The 26,310-nt window shown below is 43.1% G+C and overlaps 1 protein-coding gene across 1 annotated transcript; it reads right to left on the bottom strand.

Annotated features, from left to right (window-relative positions):
- LOC137149278 (lysozyme C-like) lies at positions 1–26,310 on the bottom strand. Its single transcript, XM_067542793.1, has 5 exons — positions 26,269–26,310; positions 4,825–4,993; positions 4,399–4,557; positions 2,692–2,770; positions 1–132 (listed from the first exon to the last, which is right to left on the bottom strand). Exons 2-5 carry the CDS (start codon positions 4,961–4,963, stop codon positions 66–68), a joined length of 444 nt encoding a protein of 147 aa, XP_067398894.1. The 5' UTR covers positions 4,964–4,993; positions 26,269–26,310; the 3' UTR covers positions 1–65.

Raw genomic sequence — 26,310 nt, 5'->3', positions numbered from 1 at the left:
ATTCTCTCTTCAGGAAAACATAGACAACCCTCAGAAGTCACAGCAGAGCCAGGCTGGTGACTTTCTCATAGGTCACATCCATCCACCCACTCAGACAGGTCTCGTCCTTTGCAGTGCATTGTCCAGTCCTCCCTGAGGAAGGAAAAGGCAAGGAGTGAATATTAGGTTACATTATTATTATTAATAATAAATAATCTCTATAATGTTCCTCACAATACGGAAAAGATGGGAATCTGTCATAGTAAACCCTGGAGGAAGATTCTTCTTTCAGGATGTTGGGTGCACACAAATCCTGAAGTTCCCTGTCTCTTTATCTCACAGACTGAGGAATGCAGCCTGTGCTGTGCAGTGTTACCTACCACACCAAGTCTGTCTAAACCTGGTCTGGATTATGCAATCATAAGGCCAGATCCTGTCACCCTTACTCACAGTGAATAGTACCTCTCCGATGGAGTTCTCCCACTGAAATGAAACCCAAGGGTTACAGTCCTCCTCCATGTCAGGGCAGCAGAATCTAGCTCACTGAATGGATTGTTGACTATGCTCAGGATCCTCACATGGGGGGGAGGGAGAGGGAAGGGTACACTTTACTGGGGCTTGAAGGCCCTGGGGGGCCCAGCCCAGGCTGCAACCCCCATTACCATGAAGGAAAAATTGAGGCTAAATTGTAGATCATACCTGAGGATAATTATAGAAACTTATTTCCCTGTATCTAGGTATCTATTCTCCAGCTCTTGTGAGATTTGCTGGAGCCAATCGGAAGCAGTGTTAGAGCAGTCTCAAACAACCTTCTGAACAGTGAGTTGCTGGGCCTGCTGGCCCAACCCAGGCCCTTCTCTAGAATAGAGAGTGTGTGCTTGTGCAGTTAAACTAGGACTTGTAGTTTGAGACTGAGAGACAAAGAGATTTGTGCTCCTCTCTGTGACTTGGTCTATCATATCAAGATCAAGAACTACCAGTCCCAGAGTTCCTTCTGCATAGGCAGCAGGGAGGGACAGCTGGTGGGAGGGGTAAAGCAAAGCACCATAAGAGAGCGGGAGCCAGTGCTGCTGCTTCTTCTGGTAGGATTTGCAGGCTCAAAATATATGTGAGTAAGTGTCTAATTCACTCACAATCACACACACACCCCATACTGCCATGTCTGGTGGTGGCTATAAATACAAATCTGGCTGCCAGAAACATAAGGAGGTTAAAGAAAGGGAACTAAAAGAAGCTAAAGGACACCAATCTATCCTCCAGTTTTTCAAATCAAACAATGCCTTTCTGCAGTCAGGCAATATACTAACTAGGGAAGCAGATGAACGAAATCAAGATGAAAATGATTTCAATATAGAGACTGTGTCTGTGGCACTGGCTATTGATGACAAAAAAAGCTGCCAGAACATGCATTACATGACTCCATTCTAATGCTTGAAGATAATCTGGTAGTATCACCATTAGTATCACCACATTCAGAAGATTTACAAGAAGCAGGAGAGAGTAGTGCTACACTATCTGATTCTTGTCTTTTCAAAGATCCAGGCTTGTGGCCTGAAAACATAACAGATTCTATCCATCAAAAAATGCGGAAGCTAGCAAAGTCAATGCCAAAAGATGTTAATGGGCATAATTTTCCTGAATTTCTTCTCAAATGTACAACTTCCAAAAAGAGAGAAAAGATACCAAGAGACTGGCTTGTTTGGAGTGCTACCAACCAAGCATGAGGGATTGTGGTATGTGTGTGGGAGGGGGCCTGTGTTACAAGTTTGTACTAGACCCGAAAAATTATGCTTGCGCCCTGACTATGCTGCATTTCCGTTCAGAAGGATCCCTAAATAATTTACTGTCTATATAGCATACAGAAATTACCTCACCCACTCTTAAATACTGCTGCCTCTGTGGTGAAACATGCACAACAGCAGCCTGCTGCAGAAAGAGCAGAAGGATAATGTGGCCAATTGAAACTGCAGAGGGAAAAACTGAAAACAGAATGGGTAGCTCCCCAAATTGGAATTTACTCAGGACACTGGGGTTCACAAATCTATGTTTGTATAAAGTGCTATGGCTCTTGTGATGACTCCATATTTATATGTTCTTTGGAATTTTTCTCTGCCCTCCTTTCTCTTGGTACCTATTTGCTTATTACTCTGTTCTTATAATTATTTATACTGTGGTAGCATCTAGTGGCCCCAATCAGGACTTGAGGCTCCACAATGTTAGGCACTATACACCCTAAAAAGGCTGCCCCCCGCCCAAGGAGCTTCCAATCTTAGCATATGACAAGGGACAACAGGTGGAGAAAAACAAAGGTGAAGATAAGGGAACAATGAAGTATGGTTGGTATAAGGAGTAGCAACCTCAGAGTGCCAGCTGCATAACTATTATATAGGTAGAATGGCAAAGCTGAGCCTTAAGGAGGCCAATGTAGTGCTATGAGGATTTTACTGTCCCTTTATGCTTCATTTTTTGCTTTATTTTTTCCATCAGTTTTTTTCCTCCGTTCCTTTCGCTATAGTCTGTCATAAATGGCTTCTCTTAATTGAAATTAGGCAATATGAGTTTGCTTATCAGTCACTGTCCATTCATCAAGTTCTAAGGCTGTATTGCATTTACTTGTATTGCTTCAGTGTTAGAATTAAGCAAAGGGCAAACATTCACAACCACAAATGCATATCAGTGTTTCCAAAGAGAATCTCCGAGGGCGCCCCTTACCAGGCATCCATTCCTTGTGGGTCTTTCACAATTCTTTTGGCACAGACGATGTCATCAGTTATGTCATTTGACAACAAGTCTGCAAGGAAAAGAAGGGAGCCTGAATAGGGGTTTGCCTTGTGAGACCTCAGTCTGGTGCACCGTAGGATAAGAGACATGGCTGTGCAGCTGTGTTCCCTGCTGGCCAGCCCTATATAATGCTCTCCAGTGGCTTTCAAAGGGGGCTTTTGAAAATTGCTTCTGTGGCTGCAGTATTAAACTGGACTCCCCTTGCTCTCCCTGTCGCACTCTCAGAACAAGGAGAGTGAGGGGAACTAAATCAGAGTAACAGCTCCCGGCTGTGCCTGAATGTTGACCAGCAAAGTCCTCCACCCCTCTTGGACCTAAGCAGAGGAGATCCCAGTACAGCTACCCTCCACCCCCATTCAGAACTGGGAGGTGAGAGATCTGTCTAGACCTCCCATGCCTTCACATGTGGAAAGAGAGAGATGGCATAAGATAGAAGGGAGGGACGATGGGAGGAGAGGGAAAAAGCAATGGGGGAATGGACTAGAAGAGAATATGTGGGTGGGCAGAGGAAATTGCAGTGGGAGACAGCATGAGGCCAGGCTGAGGAAATGAGTGAGATGCAATGAAAGCAAGGGGGCAGAGGCTGCTAAAGAAGAGAATCCGCGAGGACTGCTAGATTTAATGTAGAGAAGCGTGAGTGAGGTGCATGGGAGAGTGAATGCACGATCAATAAGTGAACATGGGGATGGAGGGGTTGAGCTCATAGGGATTAAATTTGTGCTCACTCAGCCTGTCAAGCCACACACAGAGAAAAGAATCAGAGGGACCACTGGTGGGAGCTGAGATATCCAAGGGCCCCTCCCTACCCAGGAGAATCCCCTCAATATACATGGGAAATGGCAGGTACTTCCCACCCACCCAAGCCCACCCCAGCTTGCCAGAGCCTGCACTGTACCCTCTGCTACTTTCCATTGAAAAGAGCATCTGGTGTGTTGGTTGGAACAGGAGAGTGGGAGTCAGGACACCCGGGTTCTGTTCACAGCTGCACCATGCTGCATGGTCTTGGCATGTCAGTTAACCCTTCAGTGTAATTGGTGTAATAATACGGTTCCCACAGGTGAGCCAGGAGGTTGAATTAATTGAAGTCTGTGACATACTTTGATATTCTCAGGGGAAAGGCAGAGTACTATGATCCCAGGATATGTCTTATGTGCATCCCTGCCAAAGGGGACTGTACCCCATACTGCCCGTCCCCTTAGGGAGCTATTTGACAGCTCTGAATCTGCCTTCCCACTCCAGCCTCGGCAGTGTGGCTCCCAGGGGAAAGCACCATACTATGGCTGTCCCTGGGGCCTCCCTTAAAAGTGGGGGTTCCTATCATGGAAGTGGTTCTGCATGGTAGATAATACAGCCCCAGTCTATTATCTTTCCCAGGTAAACGCCATATGGCTAGTAGTGAGAAAATGTATTTTCTCCACCTCATCCCCACCCAGTTCATGGCTACCTACTCTCCACCCAGATCCCAGCCCTGCAGAGAGCCCTCCACAGGGTCCTAGAAAGGGTGGCTGAACCCCTCTTCCATGAAGGGTTGTGTCTGTGACAGCTGTGTGTTAATTTTTAACTGAGCAATGAAGCAACCTATGAGGTGAGCAGGAATCCTGCAGCTGCGCTCTCTGGACGGGTGTTTAGGGACAGTACCAGTGCAGGGTATGTGGCAGAGGTTCTCAGTGGGGCTCCGATAGTTGTTGCACCACACACGGCTGTTGATCTGGAAGATTCCATAGTCAGTGCTGCCATCTGCGTTGTCATCCTCAGCTGCCGAATTGAAGCCGCTTTCAAAGAATGCCATGCAGATCCCTAATGCAGGGGGAGAACATGCTCAATGACCACAGCAGAGGCTGTCCACAGAAAAAGAGAGAGAAAAAGGGGCAACTCCAGGAGTGCTTGAAAGCAGAGCCCTGGAGAGGAGGGAGACAGCATACAGAGACAGACGGCTAGGAGGAGTAGGAAAAAGGCAGCAGGAATGAGGGAGTGGTAGAGAGGGTGAAAGAGTGAAGGGAGTTTGGAGTGAGGGGGAAATTGGGGAGAAATGTGTGGGTGAGAAGAGGCAGCACTAAAACTCACAGTTGGCGAGGCTGTAACCCTCGTACCCGTCTAGCCCCTCTTCATGTAGCATATAGGCTAGTTCACATCGGCTAAATATTTTTGCTTCGTTTGCCATGATTAAGCAGCCGATCAGGGAAAGAAGTATGAGTGCCTTCATTTTTGCGAGAATGGGGAACTTCAGTCCCACCTTTGAGGAAAAATTACAAGAACTAAATATCAGAGGGGGAATTCTGTGACCAGTCACAGCCAAAGGTCTAACTCCCAGCATCCATAACACATACTGGCAGGATTGCCCCTGAGATAACCCAGGATTGAACCTTTCCACCCAGTTGCGATAACTTCTCTTTCTCTCACTGCTATAATCTTACCCTCAGAGCCTGTATTTGCTTTGCAGAGAGACAATACAGAGTGTGTGTGCATGCACAAACACACACTGTAAACTGGACAATCTAAAAGACTAACAGGTTTTATTAATCCAGAAACTGAAAACTCAAAGGCTAAAGGCACGAGAACTTTACAGCTTGCTTTCTCATAATTCTGTATGTGGTGAAGAATCAGATGTCCCTAGGAACTGGAAGGCTGGCAAGTGCAATCCACCTGGCAAAAGATTACACATATTAAAGGCTAAGACATTTGGGCCAATGGCCACTTCTTACTCTGGAAGTATGTCCACACTGACAGCAGTAACTTTGCTCTCTCAGTGGCCCTTCACTTCCGCTCCCTCCTTTCCCTGGAACCCTCATAAAAATAGTTTGTGGCATTGAAGGCCCAGAACTGCCAAGTCTAGTTTTTCTCCCTGTACACTACAGATTTTTGGCCTTTTCTATAGATATTCAAGGAAACTTGTGTTTTTCTGATGCTGGGCTCAGATAGTGTGTGTGGAGGGAGGGCAGCAGGCAGGGAGAAATCTTATGAAATTGAAGAGTCATTTGTATGTATTAAGAAAAACCTTGGCACTAAAATGCTTCAGGGTCAACTGGTGTTTCTCTGGCGTCTCTCCTTTAGATTCTCTAGTCCCAGATTCCCCACAGTCTCACAAGACAGCAAATACTTTGTTTTGTTTTTTTGGACCACATTTCTCAGATTTTTCCTTTCATCCCATTCCAGCTTGAAATCTACTGTGAGAACTTCCTAGGGGCCACCTGGAAATTTGTCAGCTTGTTCCTTAGGTCACAAAACAAAGACAGGAAAAACAGGGAATGTGTTTTTTTAATACCTGCATTTCCAGTCTGAATACTTAATATGTCTGTTGGATCTTTTAAACCCATTAGTACAGACTTGTTGAAAATGACCTGGCATTCTTCATTTCATTATGGCATTTTTGGGTTAATTAAGTGATACAGTTATAAGTAATGCTAAAAGGCATTTTCCCCTCTCCCCTCATTCTCATCTTCTTAGGAATTGTCACCATGAATAAAGAATAAGAGTAAGAGGGAGAATATTGCATGAGTTTATTATTTATTGGACTTATAAATATGGGGCCTACTCTTAGCTGCCTTGTTCCACCTGTTTCAAACCACTCCAGCCGCGCCAAGCAGGAGGAAAGCTGACTTAATTGGCCAGTTGAGAATTCTCCTAATGCGGCTGGCCCTGCCTCGTCTCTAGTGTAGGGGACATGTTGGGGAAGAAAGCAGGGTCGTCAGCTCACTGCTATTCTAGCCTCTAACTAGACCCAAAATCAAGAAGGTATAAAGCCATTCTTGACCCCACCCTCACAGCAGTGCTGAGCACTGCTTGGCTGCAGCTGAGGATTCAGCTATGACATCTATCAAGAGGCATCAAACGTGCAGATATTTCTTTCACTGGAGGTTTGTTGCCCCATAACCCTAAAATGGGAAGGCACAAGCTTCTGATAGGTTGAGCCTGAACTTTTGCAAATATCTACACATGAATGCTAATTTGCAATCCTCTGTTTTGTTTCCCAACGTTGGCAGGTATGGAGGCACTAATGAAACAATAGCAAACAAAGGTACTATCAGATCTCACAGGTGGTAGTAGCAACAGTAGGACACTCCAGAGCCTTCTTGGGCAGGATGGCTCATAATTTAAAGGACAGCAATTGTACCCCCAAAACTTTACTTACAGCATCTGATCACAGCTTCCTCCACAATGGAGTCTGGTCTGAAAGTTCCCAACCGACACCCAGTGTCTCCCCTTCTAACTGCTTCCCCTTCTAGAACCTGCTCCTCCCCACATCCCTGTGACATCACTCACTGCCATTCTCAGTTCAAAACAACACAACAAAGCTTTGTTGGGTGTCATATGTCTCAGACTCTTGCATTCTAAAATATACTGAAGAATTAAATAATGCAAGCAAGTGAGTCATCTATAGCACAGCTGGGTAAATACTGCAAACATATTTCTTCAAATCTTCACTTCAGAAAGCATGTTTAAGACACTATTGTAGGATATGTGCACAAAAATAGTTTTGATTTCTTAATCACAAGTGTTCACACCTGAAAATGGATTCCAACTCTTCCAATCAGGCAACAGAAGCTAATGATGAGACCAAATGCTCACGTAAAACCTGTGTCAAAAACACTTCTAGAACACTCACAATGAGTTGCTTGTGAACAAGCCATGCCTTAAAAACCTCTAAGGATGGAGATTCCACCACCTCCCTAGGTAACCCATTCCAGTGCTTCACCACCTTCCTAGTGAAAAAGTTTTTCCTAATATCCAACCTAGACCTCCCCCACTGCAACTTGAGGCCATTGCTCCTGTTTAAGAAAGATGAATTCAAACTGGAACAGGTGCAGAGAAGGGCTACTAGGATGATCAGAAGAATAGGAAACACTTTATGAGAGGAGACTCCAAGAGCTGGGCTTGTTTAGCCTAACCAAAGGCTGAGGGGAGATATGATTGCTTTCTAGGGATAAATACCAGAGAGGGAGAGGAGTTATTTCAGTTAAGCACCAATGTGACACAAGAACAAATGTATATAAACTCGCCATCAACAAGTTTAGGCTTGAAATTAGATGAAGATTTCTAGCCACCAGAGGAGTGAAGTTCTGGAACAGCCCTCCAAGGGGAGCAGTGTGGGCAAAATAACTACCTGGCCTCAAGATGATTAGTTTATGTAGGGGATGGTATGATGGGACAGCCTACAATGGCATGTAGTCAATCTGCGACTGCTAGCAGCAAATATCTCCAGTGGCCAATGATGGAACACTAGATGGAGATGGCTCTGAGTTACTAAAGAAAATTCTTTCCCAGGTGTCTGGCTGGTGGGTCTTGCCAACTGATCGCCATAGTAAGTAAGGGTCAGAAAGGAATTTTCCCTCAGGTCATATTGGCAGAGACCCTGGGGTTTTTTTCTGCCTTCCTCTGCAGCACGGGGCACAGTCACTAGTGAAAATGGCGAATTCTTGTTGGGATTCCCTCTGAGACCTCTTTCCACTCGGCTTCCCAAGAACTCAGTTCGACTCTAGCCTTCATCACTCAGGTATCTTTATTTGGCATACAGTAGTGCTATGCTGAGTTGATCAGACTGAAACGCAGGGGGATGGCTACAGGGTACATCACAGCTCCAAAGTTACACAGAAACTTTCTCCCTTTATAGGCATTACACAACATTTATACATACATTTTTGTCTTGTCTTGGTTACTTTGCAGGAACCAATCCCTGTGCAACATGTGCTGTACACATATTGTCCATGCTTCGACTTCCTCTTTACTTCATCTCTACATTCCTAACTTATTTTGTCCCTTGTTACCTAGTTAATAGCAAATAGTTCCTTGGGTGTTCTCCTTATCTTAGTTGGCTCAGACATTCTGTTTTCTTAGCCTACTGACCTATTTACTTATCTTATTTAGCATAAACATTCTATTTTCAGCTTGATGATTCATTTACATCCTAATTCTATCTTCCAAAAAAAAGGAGGCCTCCCTTCATGTATTAATTATTCATGTCAGGCCAGACTTCAGCTACAATTGTCTGTAACTTGAAGTCTTTAAATTACTGGTTCCCAACCTGAGGCCCGGGGCCCAAACATTGCCTGCGGGGTCTTTCCTCTTGCTGACTGCAAAAGGGAGCTGTTGTCTAAGGACCCAGGCAGAACGCGTTGTGGCGGGGCTACAAGATCAGGGCAGGCTCCTTGCTGCAGCCAAGGGGACTGCAGATCAGCACTCCCCTCCCCCTGGCTGTAGCAGGGAGCACAGCAAAGCACTCTGCCTGGGTCCCTAGGCACTGGGGTCCCTGCTGGAGCCAGAAGGAGGGAGCACTGATCTCATGTCCTCCTGACTACAGAAGGGAGCCACTGTCTAGGGACCAAGTTGGCGCGCACAGGGCTATAGAACATGGGCAGTTTCCCTGATGCAGCCAGGGGGATGGGAGATCAGCGAGGAGGCAGCCTTCTCACCAAACTTCTTCCGTCTGGTGGCAGTGGGGGAGAGGGCACTGCAAGTGGAGCAGCCAGGACCCGCCATGCTTGAGGAGGGGCAGCACTCTAAAAATCAGTGCCTTCTGGTTTGGCCTGCACTTAGCAGGCCACCCACTGTGACTTAGCTGCCAGGCCATGTGCTTTCAGTATGTAGTGATAGTCACTCATCCACACTAGTGCTTTGTCTGCGAGTGTGTGACATACTGTGACTACTTTGTAGGTGTAAAATAGTGAATGTAAAATGAGCACAGTTGCATCAAAATGTTTACTTTAAATATGTAGTGATTTGTAGTCCTTAATGGTGTATATATCAATACAGTTTTTATGGGTTGATAGACTGATGGCCCTTCAGGGTTGTAAAAATGATATTTGTGGCCCTCCAGCCAAAAAGGTTGGGAACCACTGATTGAAATCATGATTTGAGGACTTCAGTAACTCAGCCACAGGAAATGGGTCTATTACAGGAGTGGATAGGCGAGGTTCTGTGGCCTGCAATGTACAGGAGGTTAGACTAGATGATCTTGATGGTCCCTTCTGACCTTAAAGTCTATGAGTCTAGTACAGAACAAGGTTCAATTGTTAAGAATATAAGAACGGCCATAGTGGGTCAGACCAATGGTCCATCTCTCCCAGTGTCTGGTCTTCCGACAATGGCTGGTGCCAGATGCTTCAGAGGGAATGAACAGAACAGGGCAATTTATCGAGTGATCCATCCTGTCATCCAGTCCCAGCATCTGGCAGTCAGAGGCTTAGAGACACCGACAGCATGGGGTTGTGTCCCTGACTATCTTGGCTAATAGCCATTGATGGAGCTATCCTCCAGGAACTTATCTAATTCTTTTTTGAACCAAGTTATACTTTTGGCTTCACAACATCCCCTGGCAACGAATTCCACAGGTTGACTGTGCAAAGAAGTACTTCCTCATGTTTGTTTTAAACCGCTGCCTCATTTCATTGAGTGACCCCTGGTTCTTGTGTTATGTGAAGGGGTAAATAACATTTCCTTAGTCACTGTCTCCACACCGTTCATAATCTTACAGACCTCTATCATATTCCCTTGTCAGGTGGGTTCAGAACCCAATAGTGTTGCCCAGTGGCGAGAGTCTGCTGTGCTGTCATCCAGTGGTGAGAATCAGTGGGATTGGCAGTAGGGGAACCTGGGCCGTCCTTGCTCCACTAGTTTCCAACCCAAGGTTCTGTGACTGGCAGGTCAGATATGTGGCCTGGGGTGGGTCTCCCCCAAGTCTGTTCCCTGGGTCACCTCCTACCAAAGCCTCTGCCCTTCCAAAGTCACAGCAGAGTCTATTTATGGACTCAGCAAGAGGGTGAGTTCTCTCTAGCAGTGATCTGGAGACTCTTTTCCATCAGTCGTGGTGCACGATTCCTAGTCTCCACGGAGGCCTTCAGCAGCTTGGCAGTGAGGTCTGGTCCAGTCAGTGTGGAGCTAAGAGCACAGAACTACTCCCTCACTCTGTCCGGCCTAATGAGCTGGGCCACTCCCTTTGGAGCTCTACCTCCATTGTGAGCATGCACAGCAGGTGTGGCTGGGCAGGACCTCCTGGGTCCAAAGCTGCTTGTTAACCCTGGGTTCTCCAGTGTGAGGCATATACATGCCATCACACAGCCCTTAGTCAGTTATTTTCTAAGCTGAACAGTCCTAGTCTTTTTAATCTCTCCTCATATGGAAGCACTTCCATACACATAATCATTTTTGTTGCCATTCTCTGTACTTTTTCCAAGTCTAATACATCTTTCTTTTGAGATGGGGCAACCAGGACTGCATGCAGTATTCGAGGTGTGGGCACACCATAGATTTATATAGTGACATTATGATGTTTTTCTGTCTTGTCTTATCCCTTTCCTAATGGTTCTCACCATTCCGGTAGCTGTTTTGACTGCAACTGCACATTGAGTGGATGTTTTCAGAGAACTATCCACAATGACTCCAAGATTTCTTTCTTGAGTGGTAACAGCTAGTTTAGGCTCCGTCATTTTATATGGATAGTTGGGATTCCATTTTCTAATGTTCATTACTTTGCATTTATCAATATTGAATTTCATCTGCCATTTTTCTTGCCAGTCACCATTTTTGTAAGATCCTTTTGTAACTCTTTGCAGTCAGCTTTGGACTTAAGTGTCTTGAGTTATTTTGTATTTCCTGCCATCTCATTGTCTACCCCTTTTCCGTGGTCATTTATGAATGTATTGAACAGCAGTGGTTCTAGTTCAGACCCTACGAGGACTCTGCTATTTACTTCTCTCCACTTTGAAAACTGACCATTTATTCCTACCCTTTGTTTCCTATCTTTTAATCAGTTACTGATCCATCAGAGGACCTTCCCTCTTATGTCATTCCTGCCTGCATTTCTTAAGAGAGTTTGATGAGGGACATTGTCAAAGGCTTTCTGAAAGTCCAAGTACACTATATCCACTGGATCACCCTTGTCCACATGTTTGTTGACCCCCTAAAAGAATTCTAATAGATTAGTGAGGCATGATTTCCCTGTAAAAAAGCCATGTTGACTCTATCCCAGCATATCACATTCTTCTTTGTGTCTGATAATTCTCTTTTTAACTATAATTTCAACCAATTTGCCTGGTACTGAAGCTAGGCTTCCTGGCCTGTAATTGCCAGGATCGCCACTGGAGCCTTTTTAAAAAATTTGCATTACATTAACTATCTGCCAGTCATCTGGTACAGAGGCTGCTTTAAGTAATAGGTTACATACCACAATTAGTAGTTCTGCACTTTCATATTTGAGTTCCTTCAGAACTCTTGGGTAAATACCATCTGGGCCTGGTAACTTATTACTCTTTAATTTATCAATTTGTTCCTTACCTCCCCTATTAACACCTCAATCTGGGACAGTTCTTCAGATCTGTCACATAAAAAAAAAGACTCAGGTATAGGAAACTTCTTCACATCTTCTTCAGTGAAGAGTGATGCAAATAATTCAGTTTGATTCTCTGCAATGGCCTTGTCTTTTGTGAGTGCTTCTTTAGCACTTCTGTCATCCACTGGCCCCACTGATTGTTTGGCAGGCTTCCTGCTTCTGATGTACTTTAAAAAAATTTGCTGTTAGTTTTTCTGTCTTTCTGCTAGTTGCTCTTTAAATTCTCTTTTGGTCTGTTTAATTATACTTTTACACTTGACTTCCCAGAGTTTATGTTCCATTGACTTCCAATTTTTAAAATTTTAAAAGATGTCTTTTTGTCTCTAACCCACTCTTTTACTCAGTTGTTTAACCATGGCAGCATTTTTTGGGTCCTCTTACCTTTTTTTATTTGGGATATTCATATAGTTTTAGCTTCTATTATGGTATTTCTAAAAAATTTCTATGCAGCTTGCAGGCATTTGATTCTTGTGATTGTTCCTTTTAATTTCCATTTAACTAACCTCCTCATTTTTGTGTAGTTCCCCTTTTTAAAATTAAATGCTACTGTAGCAGATTTCTTTGTTATTTCCCCCCTATAAAGATATTAACTTTAATTACATTATGGTTGCTATTACTGAGCGGTTCAGCTATATATTCACCTCTTGGACTAGATCCGGTGTGCCATTTAGGATTAAATCAAGAATTGCCTCTCTACTTGTAGTTCCAGGACTAGCTGCTCCAAGAAGTAGTTATTAATGTTGTCTAGAAATTTTATCTCTGCATCCTGTCTTGGGATAACATATTCCCAGTCATAATGGGTATAGTTGAAATTCCCTGTTATTATTGGGTTTTCTGTTTTTGAGCTTCTCTAATCTCCTGAGCAATTCACAGTCACCATTGCCATCCTGCTCAGGTGGTTGGTAGTATATTCCTACTGCTACTCTTATTATTCAAACATGAAATTTCTACTGTTTTGTTTGATTCATTTAAGATTTTTATTATATTTGACTCTATGCTTTCTTTCACATATAGTGCAACTCCCCCACCAGTGTGACTGCCTCTGTCATTCCTATATATTGGTTGGGAACCACTGGTCTAGATTTCTCAAGAGGTCTGCAACCTTTACACCTGGCAGGCAATTCACCAGACTGGTCTCCCAGCCATCACAAATCCAACTATCTATATTTCTAGTAATCAAGTCTCCCATTACTATTACCTGTCTCTTCCTAATAACAGGGGTTCCCTCCCACAGAGAGGATACCATGTGAGAGGATACCATGACATCATCTGGAAGAAGGGTTCCAACTGCGGGATCATTTCCCTCTGCTCCAGCTTGATGTTCTTCTTCCTTCAGACTTCCATCCTCCTCAACTGCACGGAAGCTGTCAGACTGGGGTGGGACTGCTCTACTGGGTCCTGAAAAGTCTCATCTCTGTACCCTTCTGTCTCCCTTATCTCCTCCAGTTCAGCCACTCTGGTTTCAAGAGCCATATTCTGTCTCTGAGGGCCATGAACTGCTTGCAGTGAAGCACAGATAGGTTACCTGCACCTGCCCACAAGGCAGGACATGCTGCATTCATGGTAATAAACTGGATAGTCCCCACTCTGCTGCTGGACTTGTACCTGCATTATTATGACTTTTGCATGGGTTTTTCTTTGTTTGTTCTTTGTGTGTGTGCATGTTTGAGGGCTGTGGAGGGTTGACCTAAGTTTATAGAATGTTTGTTAGGTGTATCTGGCTGTCACACTCTCTTGCAAAACTCCCATTTGCTGCTCCTCTGGTCGCTTACAAGCTGGCTTTTAAACTTGCTGTTCACCCAGAGTTAGGCCTGTCTCCTTGTCAAGAGATCCTGAAGGGCTTAGGGATCAAAGAATGGCAGGCTAGAGCCTCCTTAGGAAGCTCTCAGCCTTGCCTAGCAAGCTGCTGGGCTCGGCACACAGCCCACCAAACAGGCTACACTATAAACTTCAAGCAAGCAGGCACACAGCAACAAACAAACTAACAGACAACAGACTCACCCCCAGGGTCACATAGTTGCTCCTCCTTCACCAGGAGCAGTGATTCTCAACCAGGGGTACGTGTAGGGGGTACACAGAGGTCTTCCAGGGGGTACATCAACTCATCTAGATATTTGCCTAGTTTTACAACAGGCTACATAAAAAACACCAGTAAAATCAGTACAAACTAAAATTTCATACAGACAATGACTTGTTTCTACTGCTCTAAACACTATACACTGAAATGTAAGTACAATATTTATATTCCAGTGGATTTATTTGATAATTATATGGTAAAAATGAGAAAGGAAGCAATTGTTCAGTAACACTGTGCTGTGACACTTTTTTATTTTTATGTTTGATTTTCAAGTGATTTTAAGTGAGATGAAATTTGAGGGTACTCAAGACAAATCAGACTCCTGAAAGGTGTACAGTAGTCTGGAAAGGTTGAGAGCCACCGACCTGGAGAACTCCCTCACAAAATTCCCCTGTGTGCTAGCTCCAGGATTGTGTTTAGGTCCATTTTTGTTTTATAAACCAATTGTGCATTTGTTACACTTAACATGGAAAATGAATACAGGAAAGAGGATGGGAATCCCCTTCTTAAGGGGACACTCTGACTTACAGAAGCAGAGCTCATCTGCTTTATTTTTAAATGCCTAAAAATAACAACTAATAGGGTTGTGGTAGGGGCATAATTTTCATACTTCTTGGATTAAATTTATTTTTTATCAAGCTAAAGGAGATTTCAAACATATGTAAGATTTCTCCTCTTCTAGATTAAATATTAATCGTAACATCAGAGTAATAAATAAATCAAGTGTGCCTGATTATTTTTAACATGCAAGATCCTAATCGTATGGAAGCATTTCTGATGGGTTTCTGTTTCAGCAGGAGACTGAGAGCCATGGAGTAAGTACAGTATCTGTGACACTACAAGATTTACAACTTAATTCTCTGCTTGGAAACAAAGAAACAAATAGTTTCATGTCATGCACTGAACTGAAACATTGTGGATTCTATTATTACTCTAGTTTCTTCAGGACTTCTCAGTGGTGGGAAAAAATTCCATTAACTTTCTTTTATGACTACCAGCAGGGTAATGTGGAGAGAATAATCTCTTCCATGTATAAAGTCTGGGGCCCCTAAAACCGGAATATCAGCCTAGGAGCTTTGTCAGAAGGACTAACTGCTTCATCCCCCATAAAACTTCTATCTCCATTAATCTGTGTTTATTTTCCTTCTGCTTTTTAATTTGCTTAATGGCCTTCAGCCGAAGTCTCTCCTAGCAGTCAGAGGAAAGTAAACGCTGATAAATCCTTAGGGACTTAATAGTCGCAGTTAAGCACTTCTTTGGATTATTTTGTCTGACTTTCATCTTTGCTGCTGCAGAGATGATGGCTGCAGAGCACTCCAGTCCTAACCCCATGATTTAAGAGCCTGGGAATGAAATGACAAAAGATGTTTCTCTTTCTTCCTTTCTCTCCCACTCTGCTTACATGGATATAAGGCAAGACTAGCTAAAACTATAGGAGATGATGTGCCCTCTCGGTACATCCCTGATCCCATAGAAGCAGTGTACACGGTTCAAATACTGCTGATAAATGGAAAATTATTTGCATTGAGTGCTGGTTAACTTTGTGTTCATCAGGGAGACAGCTAGATTCACCAGGCTGCTTACTCCCTGTTCTTCTGGTTTAGATTCTGTAGATGGCTGTTGAGGAGGAAAAGAAAATCTGAAAACTTTCCATCAGGGTTACAGCCTAGGCGCTCCAAAACACTCAATCACACATTCACTTAGAGGGCCATTTTCCATCAGCTTTCAAATGACTTTGCCCCCTGCCCACCCAACACTCTTCTTCTGTTGCTGATACACCGAAATCACCTGTGAGGATGAGATGAGAAGGGGGACATCTTAAAGCTACTTTATCAGTGACTTAAGAGAAAGGATGTTCATAGTATCCTACAAGGCTCTGGAACCTCACAATGCACCCTGTGCAGAAGCCTACACAAGGCCTTTGCACCACTAAAATTTCTTTTAACCCTTTTTTGAGAACTTAAGTAAGAATGCAGTGGTGAACTGGCCTGGGGGAATTGCGGCCTAGATCCCTCAGTTTCTAAAGCGCAGGCTAGTAAAGTTTGTTAGGTCCCTTCCCCAGTAAGGGTTTTGTGACATTGCCTAGCTTGCGGTCCTACTGGCATCATCTGTTCATTAATATTTCATGTTATTAGCATATTATTGTCTTCTTTTCAATAGGTAGCCTTTGAATCTTTTGAATGACAGCCAATGGTGGTATTAGTTTCTAATTACCTTGTTAGGAGTCCAAGTCCTTCCTGATTTTATTCATATATTACTTTCTACACTACGGCTTTATTGCGGCGCAGCCTATATTCCTGGAGGAGCTGCATAGTCAGAAATTGCATTGTATAATTAGATTCCACTACCTACTTCTGACCCTGAACAAAGGTTTACTTTATTGTTAATTTTAGTAATTCACTTTTTTATTTCATATTCTCCATGTAACATGGAGATAATTGGATAGGTCCTGTCAAGCTGTCAGGAGTGGCTCACGAATGTGAGTGCCAACCTCAGGGCAGACTGTTATAAATTAGGGCACGAACCCCAAACTGGTTATGAGTTTTAAACTTAGATTTCACCAAGTAAGTATCAAGTGTGAACGCCTCGGGCACTATAACTACTTTTACCTGGAGTCGCAGACAATTGTCTTGGGCACTCTGGTTTATCTTGCCACCTAGGCAAGTTTGCCTCTTTGTGGTAGATGGTCCCTTACACCAAAAATCACAACAATATTCAGGTTACTCCCAGTCCCAAAACACTTGTCACCTATCCCAGGTTAATTGCCCCTCAAATAATATTATTGAAATTAAAGGCATTCCCTTGTTGTACTTATGATCTCCAGCATGTATGATACAAATATGATGAAGACAGGGTGGCCTTCTAGGTTATCTATGGGAGCCAATAACCTCTGAATCGTATCCTTGTTCTGCCACTGATTTGATATGTAGCCTTATCAAATTGCATCTATTGATTCCCCTTTTGTAAAATGAGATAGCCATACCTATCTTTCTCTCTCTCGTTGGTTTTTTGAGGATTAGTTAGAAAACACTTTTGAAGATGTAAAACACCCCTTGAAGTGCCAAATATTGTTTTACTGCCCTACAGACACACAGATCATCACACACTCATCTGTGATCACGGCAAAATATTAGCTACAACAGACAGTAGATGACAGAGTTAAACCTTAATTTCCTTTGAATGCCTTTGTTTATATTCAACACAAGTAATATTAACAACAAGGAAGAAGGAATGCAAGCCAAAACAGGGAAAGCACAGGTTAAAGACTATTTAGATATATTAGATGTCTTCAGGTCGGCGGGACCCGATGAAATTCATCCTAGGGTACTTAAGGAACTAGCTGAAGCAAACTTAGAGCTGTTAGCAATCATCTTTGCGAACCACCACTGGAGCTTTTTAAGAACAGGTTGGACAAACAACTGTTAGGGATGGTCTAGGTTTCCTTGGTCCTGCCTCAGCACAGGGGGTTGGATTTGATGACCTCTTGAGGTCCCTTCCAGACATTTGTATGATTCTATGCTCGCTTCGATTAGACTGTTAGGGTGAATGGGTTGCACATGTGGTGAGTCACTGAAGAATTTGGACCTTCTTTTTTTTAATATAATTTGTTGTTTTATGTAATAGCTAAATATCATAAGCATGAAAAATAGAAACTTTTGTCAAAATGAAATACCTAGTACAAAGTTGTTAAGGTGTTTGGAGGAGCAGAGATTGAGGCTCTATTTTGTCTTAAAACAACCAGATGACTTAGGCCCCAGTTCTACAAAGTCATCAGCAGGTAATTAACTTTATGCAATCTGAATAGTTCCACTGAAGTTAATGGGAGCATTTGCAGGGTGTAAAGTTATGCATATACATAAATCTTTGCAGAATCAAGGCCTTATTCAGCAGCTCAGTGAGCCATCAAGCATGAGATCTGTGTCCAAATTATCTTGAGATGCTTGCATCTCCGGCTAGTGGAGATTGGGAACATCACAGAGATACATGGTCTTTGTGAAGGACTAGGCCTGAGGATCTGGGTCCTCAGTCTTGCGCATCTCTCAGGAGTAGATCTAGACAGCTGTTCAGCATCTGAGAGAGGGTTAGTGATATGCTCATTGCTGCTGAATGCACATAGTTGTTGGGGAGTCACTGAAGACAGAGGCCAAATTCTGCAGAATTCCCATTGATTTAGTAAGGGCTGGATAATTTGGGCCAGAATGATGCAGCCTGAAGAATGAGGACCCCATTTAGACTAGCTTCTTCCCTGGCACCGATGAAAGCCCCCATGGCATGTTAATCACACACGCTGATCTACATAAGGATGTCTGGGATCCTGCTAGGAGAATTATCACAGCTAATAAGAGTCTAAGTTGCTTTGTGGGAATAGTTAGTTTCCTGTCTTCTCTGCATTTGTGAAGAAAGACTTCATAATTTTCCCAGGCTGGAAGTCACAATTTGCATTAGGAAAATATAAACAAAATGAAAAGGTCGGCCCATGATAAAACCCACACAACAACAACAACGAAAACACAAGAAAACATTAACTAAATGCTGTACAATAAGCACATATCATTTATAATTGGTGCATGCTTCCGATTTTAAAAAACTACTTTCCCCTCTTCCCCCAAAACCAGCCAACACAGAGAAGTGAAGTAACCTTCGGGAGTCTTTATTTTTCAGCTAAAGTTGTTCATGTTCTCAGTTGTTAGTACATAAAGTAGAGCAGTAGAAAATTACACTTTGCTTCTCGACATATAACACACTTTACTGTATTTTTTCAATATAAATGACACCATTGAACTTTGCTGGGTCAGTAATGAATCAAGAATAGAAATTTGATTTGGCAAGAAAACCAGCCAAGAATCCAGAGCTGCTTATAACTAAAGCAAAATAAAGGATTAACACTAATTAGGCTATTTATGAACTCTAAATGCTTTCCCTCATTTACTCAATATGAAAAATTTACCTCTGTCCTCTCTGTGCAATCTTTCACACACCATGGAAATATTTTCCCACTCTGCTTATTTATCTACAGATATAATTTCACTGGGAGTTGTGTGTGGATATTACAGGTCAGAATTTGGCCTCAAGAGATTAGAGGCATGGGGGATGGGGAGAGGGTGGAATTCTCTTTATACTTGAACTGTCGTCACCACTGGTGGAAGAGTCTCCACCCCTTTTCCAACAGGAAATGGGTATGTTGGTGGAAAGGGGAATGGACTGGTAGTAGCTCATTTCGAATGATCACGTACTACTATCAGACTGGTAGAAAGGAACTCAGACATACCCCTTATTTGGAGGGGCTGAAATGTAACTGGGGATACATAGGCTATTTACACATCCTAATCAGCACTTTATGCCATACTCACAGCTTTCCTACACTGGAGATAATGGATCTCTAAATGAGGATATGGTTGGGGTAAAAAGGGCATAAGGACAATGTGTGTAAGTCCTCTAAGACACAGATTGGAGTGGATCTAGCATTCTGCTTCTTTTGGGAAGCGAACACTCATTTCCAGGTACATCGCTCATTCAGGACCGAAACCGACTTCTTCCTCACACAAACCTAATGTTGTCTCACTGTCCATTACTTTAATCTCTTAACATCAGACACACTAAATGTGTGAAAACACAAACCATGGGGTTTTGTTCACACTTTAGCTGGCTACCACAGCCAAAATACACTCGACAGGAATGAACTAGCTACAACCACCAATATAAAAAACACTGTTCTATTTACAGCACTCTTCAAAGTCAGCCAGACAGACTTCTGGGCCCGCTGTGGCCTCTTATAGCTGATTCAGCGAGCCCAGCTTTGGAAAAGACCGTGGACTCAGCCTGCCTCATCCCATGCACAGGTTCGACAGTGCTGCCTTTGGTAAAGCCTTACTGGCAATCAGCCTCAAACCATGGCTCCTACAAAGCTCACATCCATGTGGCAAATGGACAACCAGTGCTGTGGGAAGGGTTTGTTAGCATGAGCAGTTCCCTCCATCACATATTAAATCTTAGAAGAGAGTGTAAGGAGAAGACACTATGCCCAATGGAACTAAATGCCATTTTAGTTCAAGCATCCACCGTGTATGCCTCATAGTAGGTGTTTGTCACATATTTGGACTTTGGCAGCTAGAGAGCTGCAGGGATGCCCAAATTCTGAACTGTGAATGAAGCCCAAATATAATGTTCCATTGGGGTCAGGAGAATGAAGTCCTTCTCCGGAACACAGAGTGACAAAAGAGCTGTTCTACAGCCACGACTGCCGCCTTGGAGATGCCATAAGAACTGCTGCTTCTGTATCCTTGCGTCTGTGGGCGAATGGCTGGTACACCTGTGCCGGTGCCTGCTCCAAAGTCCCTCAATACCTACATGGTGCTCATGGGATATGAGCCTGGCAAGGGAGGTAAATCCTGCTACTCTGTGTTCAGCAGGGCTACAGTGTTCCTACTGCCTCCAGGGCTCTCTGAAGCTGGTGGAGCAGCATGGGAGGGATGAGACGTGCCCTTACATGCTGAAGTCTTTACAGATTTTTCTAGTTTAGACTGTTCCTTGAGTAGTCCACCTTATGTGCATTTAGATAGCTAGCCATCACTATGAATTACCCAGCATGTCACATGGCCACACAGCAGGAGAACACTTTTAAAGAAATGTTCTCATTCTGCTTATTTTGGTGGGCTCGAGTTCAAAGGCTTTCACAATGAGCTATTCTAAATATATGAAGTCATAAGATTTAGGAACACAGGATCTGCCCTACTGGAGCACACCATTGGCTCATCAAGTCTTGTATGCTGCCTTTGGCAGAGCCCAATCCCTGATTGTGCAGAGGAAAGTGAAAACCCACATAATACATCTAGCAAAGGATGTAGATCCATATCAGTTAGTCCCAGTTAAATCCAGACACTCTGTAAAGAGGTCATGTTTACTATTTTAGGCTAGGACCCTTATAAAAGAGAGGTATGGTATTGTAGATCACTTGTTAAAATAGAATTGTGATGAACTGGGGCTATCTGTGTACAGCTTATGAATTGTGATTGATATTGTGAAGCTGTATTATGAAAAACAGCTGTATCATCTCTCCCTATATATATAGGGATCCACCATTGCTGACAGGCCCTGTGGCAGTACACACCAGACAAGGACTGTGGAAAATACTTAAGGATATAATGATGGTACTTAAACCTCACAAAAAGGTATGCTAAAAAAGCAGCTGCATCCTTAGAAAAAACAGTTTGGTTGATTTATCTAAAGAGAGAGGGGAAGGTAGGAGCAGTGGTAAGTTACCCAAAAGAGAGAACAAAGGAATATGGGGGGGTTAAATAGCAAGCCACAAATGGAGGGAGACAGGGAGAGGATGCTTGAGGTAAGAGAGAACCAGGTCACAGAAGCTAGGCAAAGAGGTTCCAGGAGGGAGAGATCAACCAGCATGTAGTGCCCTGATGGCACAGGGGGCTCCTGCCTATTTTCCTGAACCCAAGTGGCCCCAAGGACTCTGCACAACCCAAGGGACTTGGACCCCTGCCCAAAGAATGTCCTGGAGTGGTGAGGAAACTGAGGTAGGGCCATGTATTTAGTGTTTTTTGTTTTATACGATCAGTAAGTTCCTGTGCTGTACATGATTAAGTATAAAAGACCATAAAAGTGTTAATCTGTGTGAAGTGTATTTGTGCCAACTGCTTCACAAAAACCATGTGTCCCTGAGGGAGTTCATCTGTAAACCAGAAGCATCAGACCTTTGGGGTGGAGTTCTGGGAAAGGGGTGTATTTGAGTAACTGAGGTGTCATGGGGGTCAATGCTGGTCCTGGGGCCCAGTGCACGTGGGCTGAGGAGCCCCATTTCCAAGAAGACATAGAGAGCTGGTGCCCAGGAAAGGCCAAAAGAGGAACCAGTACTGCAGTCTGCCGAGGCTCTAGATGCTTAACAGAGCCCCAGGGCTCCAGAGCCCAGAGGGCTGGATTCCCCTCACAGCAGTTCTTGGAGATGGTCGGGGGGAGAGAGTGCTTGCTAGGATCTGTGACAGTAAAGTAGAGTAAAGTAGTAGTAAAGTAGAGCAACTAGATGCATGTGTGAAGGGTTTTCAAAAAATCATTTAGGTCGAAATTTTTCACAAGGCCACTGATTTGTAGTGTCTCAAACTGAGGGGACCTAAAACTGAGGTACTCCAATGGCCACTTGTGAAAGCTTAAGCCCTGAGCACTTTAAGACTTGTGAAAAGACATTTTGTATGACCTCATTAAGGAGTTGCCCATCTTGCTTCTTTATTATGGGGCCTTGGAAAGTAAGAAGTGTGGCCCTGCAGCCACTGCCCAGGCTGTGGAGTGGTCACATTTTCAACAAGTGTTTTAAATAAGAACAGAGTGACTGAAGATAAACCAAGTTATCCTGTCTGCCTGCATAGATGCTACAGATCACATGGCAATTCTTAGATTTGTATGGATTTGTTCTGGTGCCCTTTCCTCATCCTATTGAGCAGTGAGCTGGGTTGTCCGGCTCCATCCCAGGGGTGGCAGCATTTCATTACATAGATTACATACCAAGGGCTCAATTTTGCAAGTCTTACTCAGCAAAACTCCCACAGCTGTCAATGTAACTTTTATTAAAAAGTTACTGCAGCGGTCTGGTAGCTGCCAGACACCAACTGCATTTAGCGTAATTGACAATTCTGGAAATCTATTGCCTCAGTCAGCGTGTGCTGGCAAAACACATTCTAAAAATTTGCACCGGTGCATCTAACCCCAAATATTTTCACATCTAGAGGATCAATGGGCATTCTGACTAAGTGAAGGCAGCAGAATTGGGCACAGCTGGCCAAATCCTTCAGTGCTTATTCAGTTATTAGTTAGTCTTTGCTCAGGCAAAATTCCTATTGCATTTCAATGTGAGTTTTGCCTGAGTAAGGATTGATTAATAACACAGAAGGGACTTCATGTTTTGGCCCATTAACTTAAATGTATCGCCTGAGTAAAGGCCACAGTATTTGCTCCACAGTTTGTAACATTCTTGTGATCTTATTGTATGAAAGTCACTACATTTAATGTAAACTATTATTAGTTACTATTACTAACTCACTAAGACCTGGAGTAATATATTTTCCCCAAAGCTTTAACTATAACAATATTGTCCCAGTAGCTTAATCACCAGAATCATGGGGATCATTCATGAAAGGGTGACTGATGGTTTCAGTCATAATTGAATCCTGACCTTTCCTGATTAGAGTTTTCTGGAAACCCTCATCAGCAACTGTCAGTCTTTCTGAGGCCTTCCTGCAGCTCCCTGGCTAGACTAGCCTGCAGACACAGTGACCATGGCAACACATACCTTTGGGGCACTCACAGATTAAGAATAGAAGTTTATTTTTTTTTTCAACTCCAATGTTGTTTTTATAAAGTGTTTATATTTAATATACATCAAAGGTACTTATGGCTTCGCCTCTTCAGAGCTGGAAAATTGAGCTGGCTACATGGCCCAGACAATGGTAAACCTGATTGATGATCTGATGTACATTCCCAATGCTGAAGTTATTTTCATTTAATGATACACTATGGGTGGCCCCTTTTGTTCTACCCCATCATTTTGATACATGTGCGAAATTCCTATGTCTGACACATGTGAAGAGATAACTTGAATGATCCTATACTTGCTTTTGACTATATTTTTTAAAAAATGCAGTAAAACTTTACAGAACAAGCAGCATGACTCAATGTTTTTTCTGGATTTCAAAATATTTGGGGTTAGATGTGCTAACGATTTGCACTGGAGCTACATTCTCAAGGCATGCCAGAATCCTTTTCACCAAGCACACACTGAGAAAGGCGAGGCAATAGATTTCCAGTACTGTCAATTATACTAACTGACTGCATTTAGTGTCTGGGAGCCACCAGATCTCGGATGGCTGAACAGATTTATTTATAAAAAGTCACAAACAATAAAACAGCAATTCAATAAAATAAACAACATTGTTATGAATAAACTTTCATAGGCTGGCTGGAGCACAAAACACGTCCACTCCATGCAGAAATTATCCCTCATATTTAGAACCAAAATACACTTAGGGCTCAATTCTGCCTGGCCTTGTGCAGTGGCACTGGAAGATTAGGGCTTCTGGAGCCCTTTTCCCTCCCATAAAGCTCTGGCACAGGGACAACCCTACTTCGCTTGCATGGAGCTAGGCAGAGCAGGGAGTGCTGCTGGAAACATTAGAATTCCCTGTATATCAGCAGAGCTGCACTGGGTAGGAGTGTTGGCTACATTTTTCAAATGTCCCAGGCACTCCCTCATTCAGCATCAGCGGAGACATTTGTTCTAATTCTCCTCTTGCATTGGTTTTATATGAGTGTAACGCCTGATTTTAGCAGCGTGATTCCTGATTTACACTGGTCTAAGGGAGGTCAGAATCAAGTCCTACTTGCTTTCCAAAAGCCTCGAGGCAGCAACTCTTGGGCAGTTTGCCTCCTCCTCTTCCCCAGCATATTGCAATGGATTGACGGTTTTGCCTTCTGTCTGTCTGCCAGTGACACTCATTTATTTATTGTAAATATTTTTAGTATGACATTAGGTACAACAGTAAGTGTCAACGGCACTGAATGGAAGTACTGGGAAATTTCGACAATACATGTCTTGGCTTTGCCTTGACTTTTATTTTCTATAAATGCCTTGGTATTTATCTTGTAGCATGAGACTATTATCCACTCACAATGTTCTGTTTCATTCACCTTATCTCTTAAGTACAAACCTTTATTTATAGAAGGAATCTTTGTGGTTTGTCTGGACTCTAGAGATCTTTTTTTTTAAAGAGAAAGCACTTTGTTTCATATCTGAAGGGTATTTACTCAACTTACTGCACAGCTGGCTTTCGCTGGTCAGTTCCTATTAGAGCTAATGAGAGTTATGCATCTAAAAAGCTTTATGTAGCAAGCTGAGACTATACATATGCCCCTTCTTCATTTTCAAATGAAACTGTTTCATAATATTGAAACCACAGAGAGGAGAAAGGGGGTTCTTTAATGATTTTGCTTGAACAAATACAACACTGCTATTCTTGATTGCTTAAAGATCATGCATTTCCTGCTGTGAGTCCAAGACACATTTTAGTAGACTTTTTAAATGTCTTAATATCCATCTGAACAAATATATTAGACAGTCTATAAAATCATGAATGGCATGGCAAAAGTGAATAGAGACATGTTATTTACTCTTTTACACAATACCAAAACCAAGGGTCACCTGATGAAATTAATAAGTAGCAGGTTTAATATGAACAAGAGGAAGTACTTTTTCACACAAGGCTAAACTAACCTGTGGAACTCGTTACCTTGGGATGTTGTGATGTCAAAAAGTATAACTGAGTTCAAAGAGGAACATGGATAAATACCCAGAGAATAGGTCCATCTATGGCTGTTAGCTAAGATGGCCAGGGATGCAACCCCATGCTGGAGGAGACCTTAAACCTCTAACTACCAGAAGCTGGGAGTGGAAGACGGGCGACTCACTCCATAATTGCCCTGTTCTGTATTCTCCCTCTGAAGCTCTGGTTTGGGCCACTGTCAAAGACAGACTACTGAGCGAGATGGACCATTGACTGATCCAGTATGGCAGTTCTTATGTTTTTTATTGTGGACTTTCCTGGTGCCTAGAGTGTTTTGAGTTTATTTCTGATCTGCTAAGGAGAAAAGTTGCTATTTGTCAGCTTTTTGTTCATGTTTGTGAGGGAGTTTAGTAATTCTGGGACATGCTTGGTAGGGGGTTAGACTAGGTGACCCGAGTGGTCCCTTCTAACCTTATGAGTCTATGCTGGAATGGCAACCCTGGAGATTCAAGGTCTCCGTGTATCCACAAAACAGCAACAGCACACTAGGCAGCCGTTCAGGCTTCCCTATGCCTATAAGTAACCCCAGTAAAGCTCCCTTTTTCAGTTGCAAAATGAGAAAAAGAGGGAAAGGGGAGAAAAACCTGAAACATTCTTTGTTTTCATTTTTTCATCAAACATTTTTTAGAATATTTCCCCCTCCCTACAATGTATATTTACCACTTTTTGATGAGCTCTACACCCCACCTACAACAAGTCTCCAACTTGATCAGAAAGGAATCTTTGAACATAGAAATAAGAGGCTCTCAAATGTTGGAATAAATTACCTGAAATTCAGAGATAGGAGAACTTTGAATTTTTGTGGGATC

Source organism: Emydura macquarii, unplaced genomic scaffold (genome assembly GCF_026122565.2).
Source record: "Emydura macquarii macquarii isolate MOO-44397 ecotype Brisbane River unplaced genomic scaffold, CSIRO-AGI_Emac_v2 contig_719, whole genome shotgun sequence".
Taxonomy (NCBI): domain Eukaryota; kingdom Metazoa; phylum Chordata; order Testudines; family Chelidae; genus Emydura; species Emydura macquarii.
The sequence above is the reverse complement of the archived record's forward strand: the minus strand, read 5'-3'. Positions and strand labels throughout refer to the sequence as shown.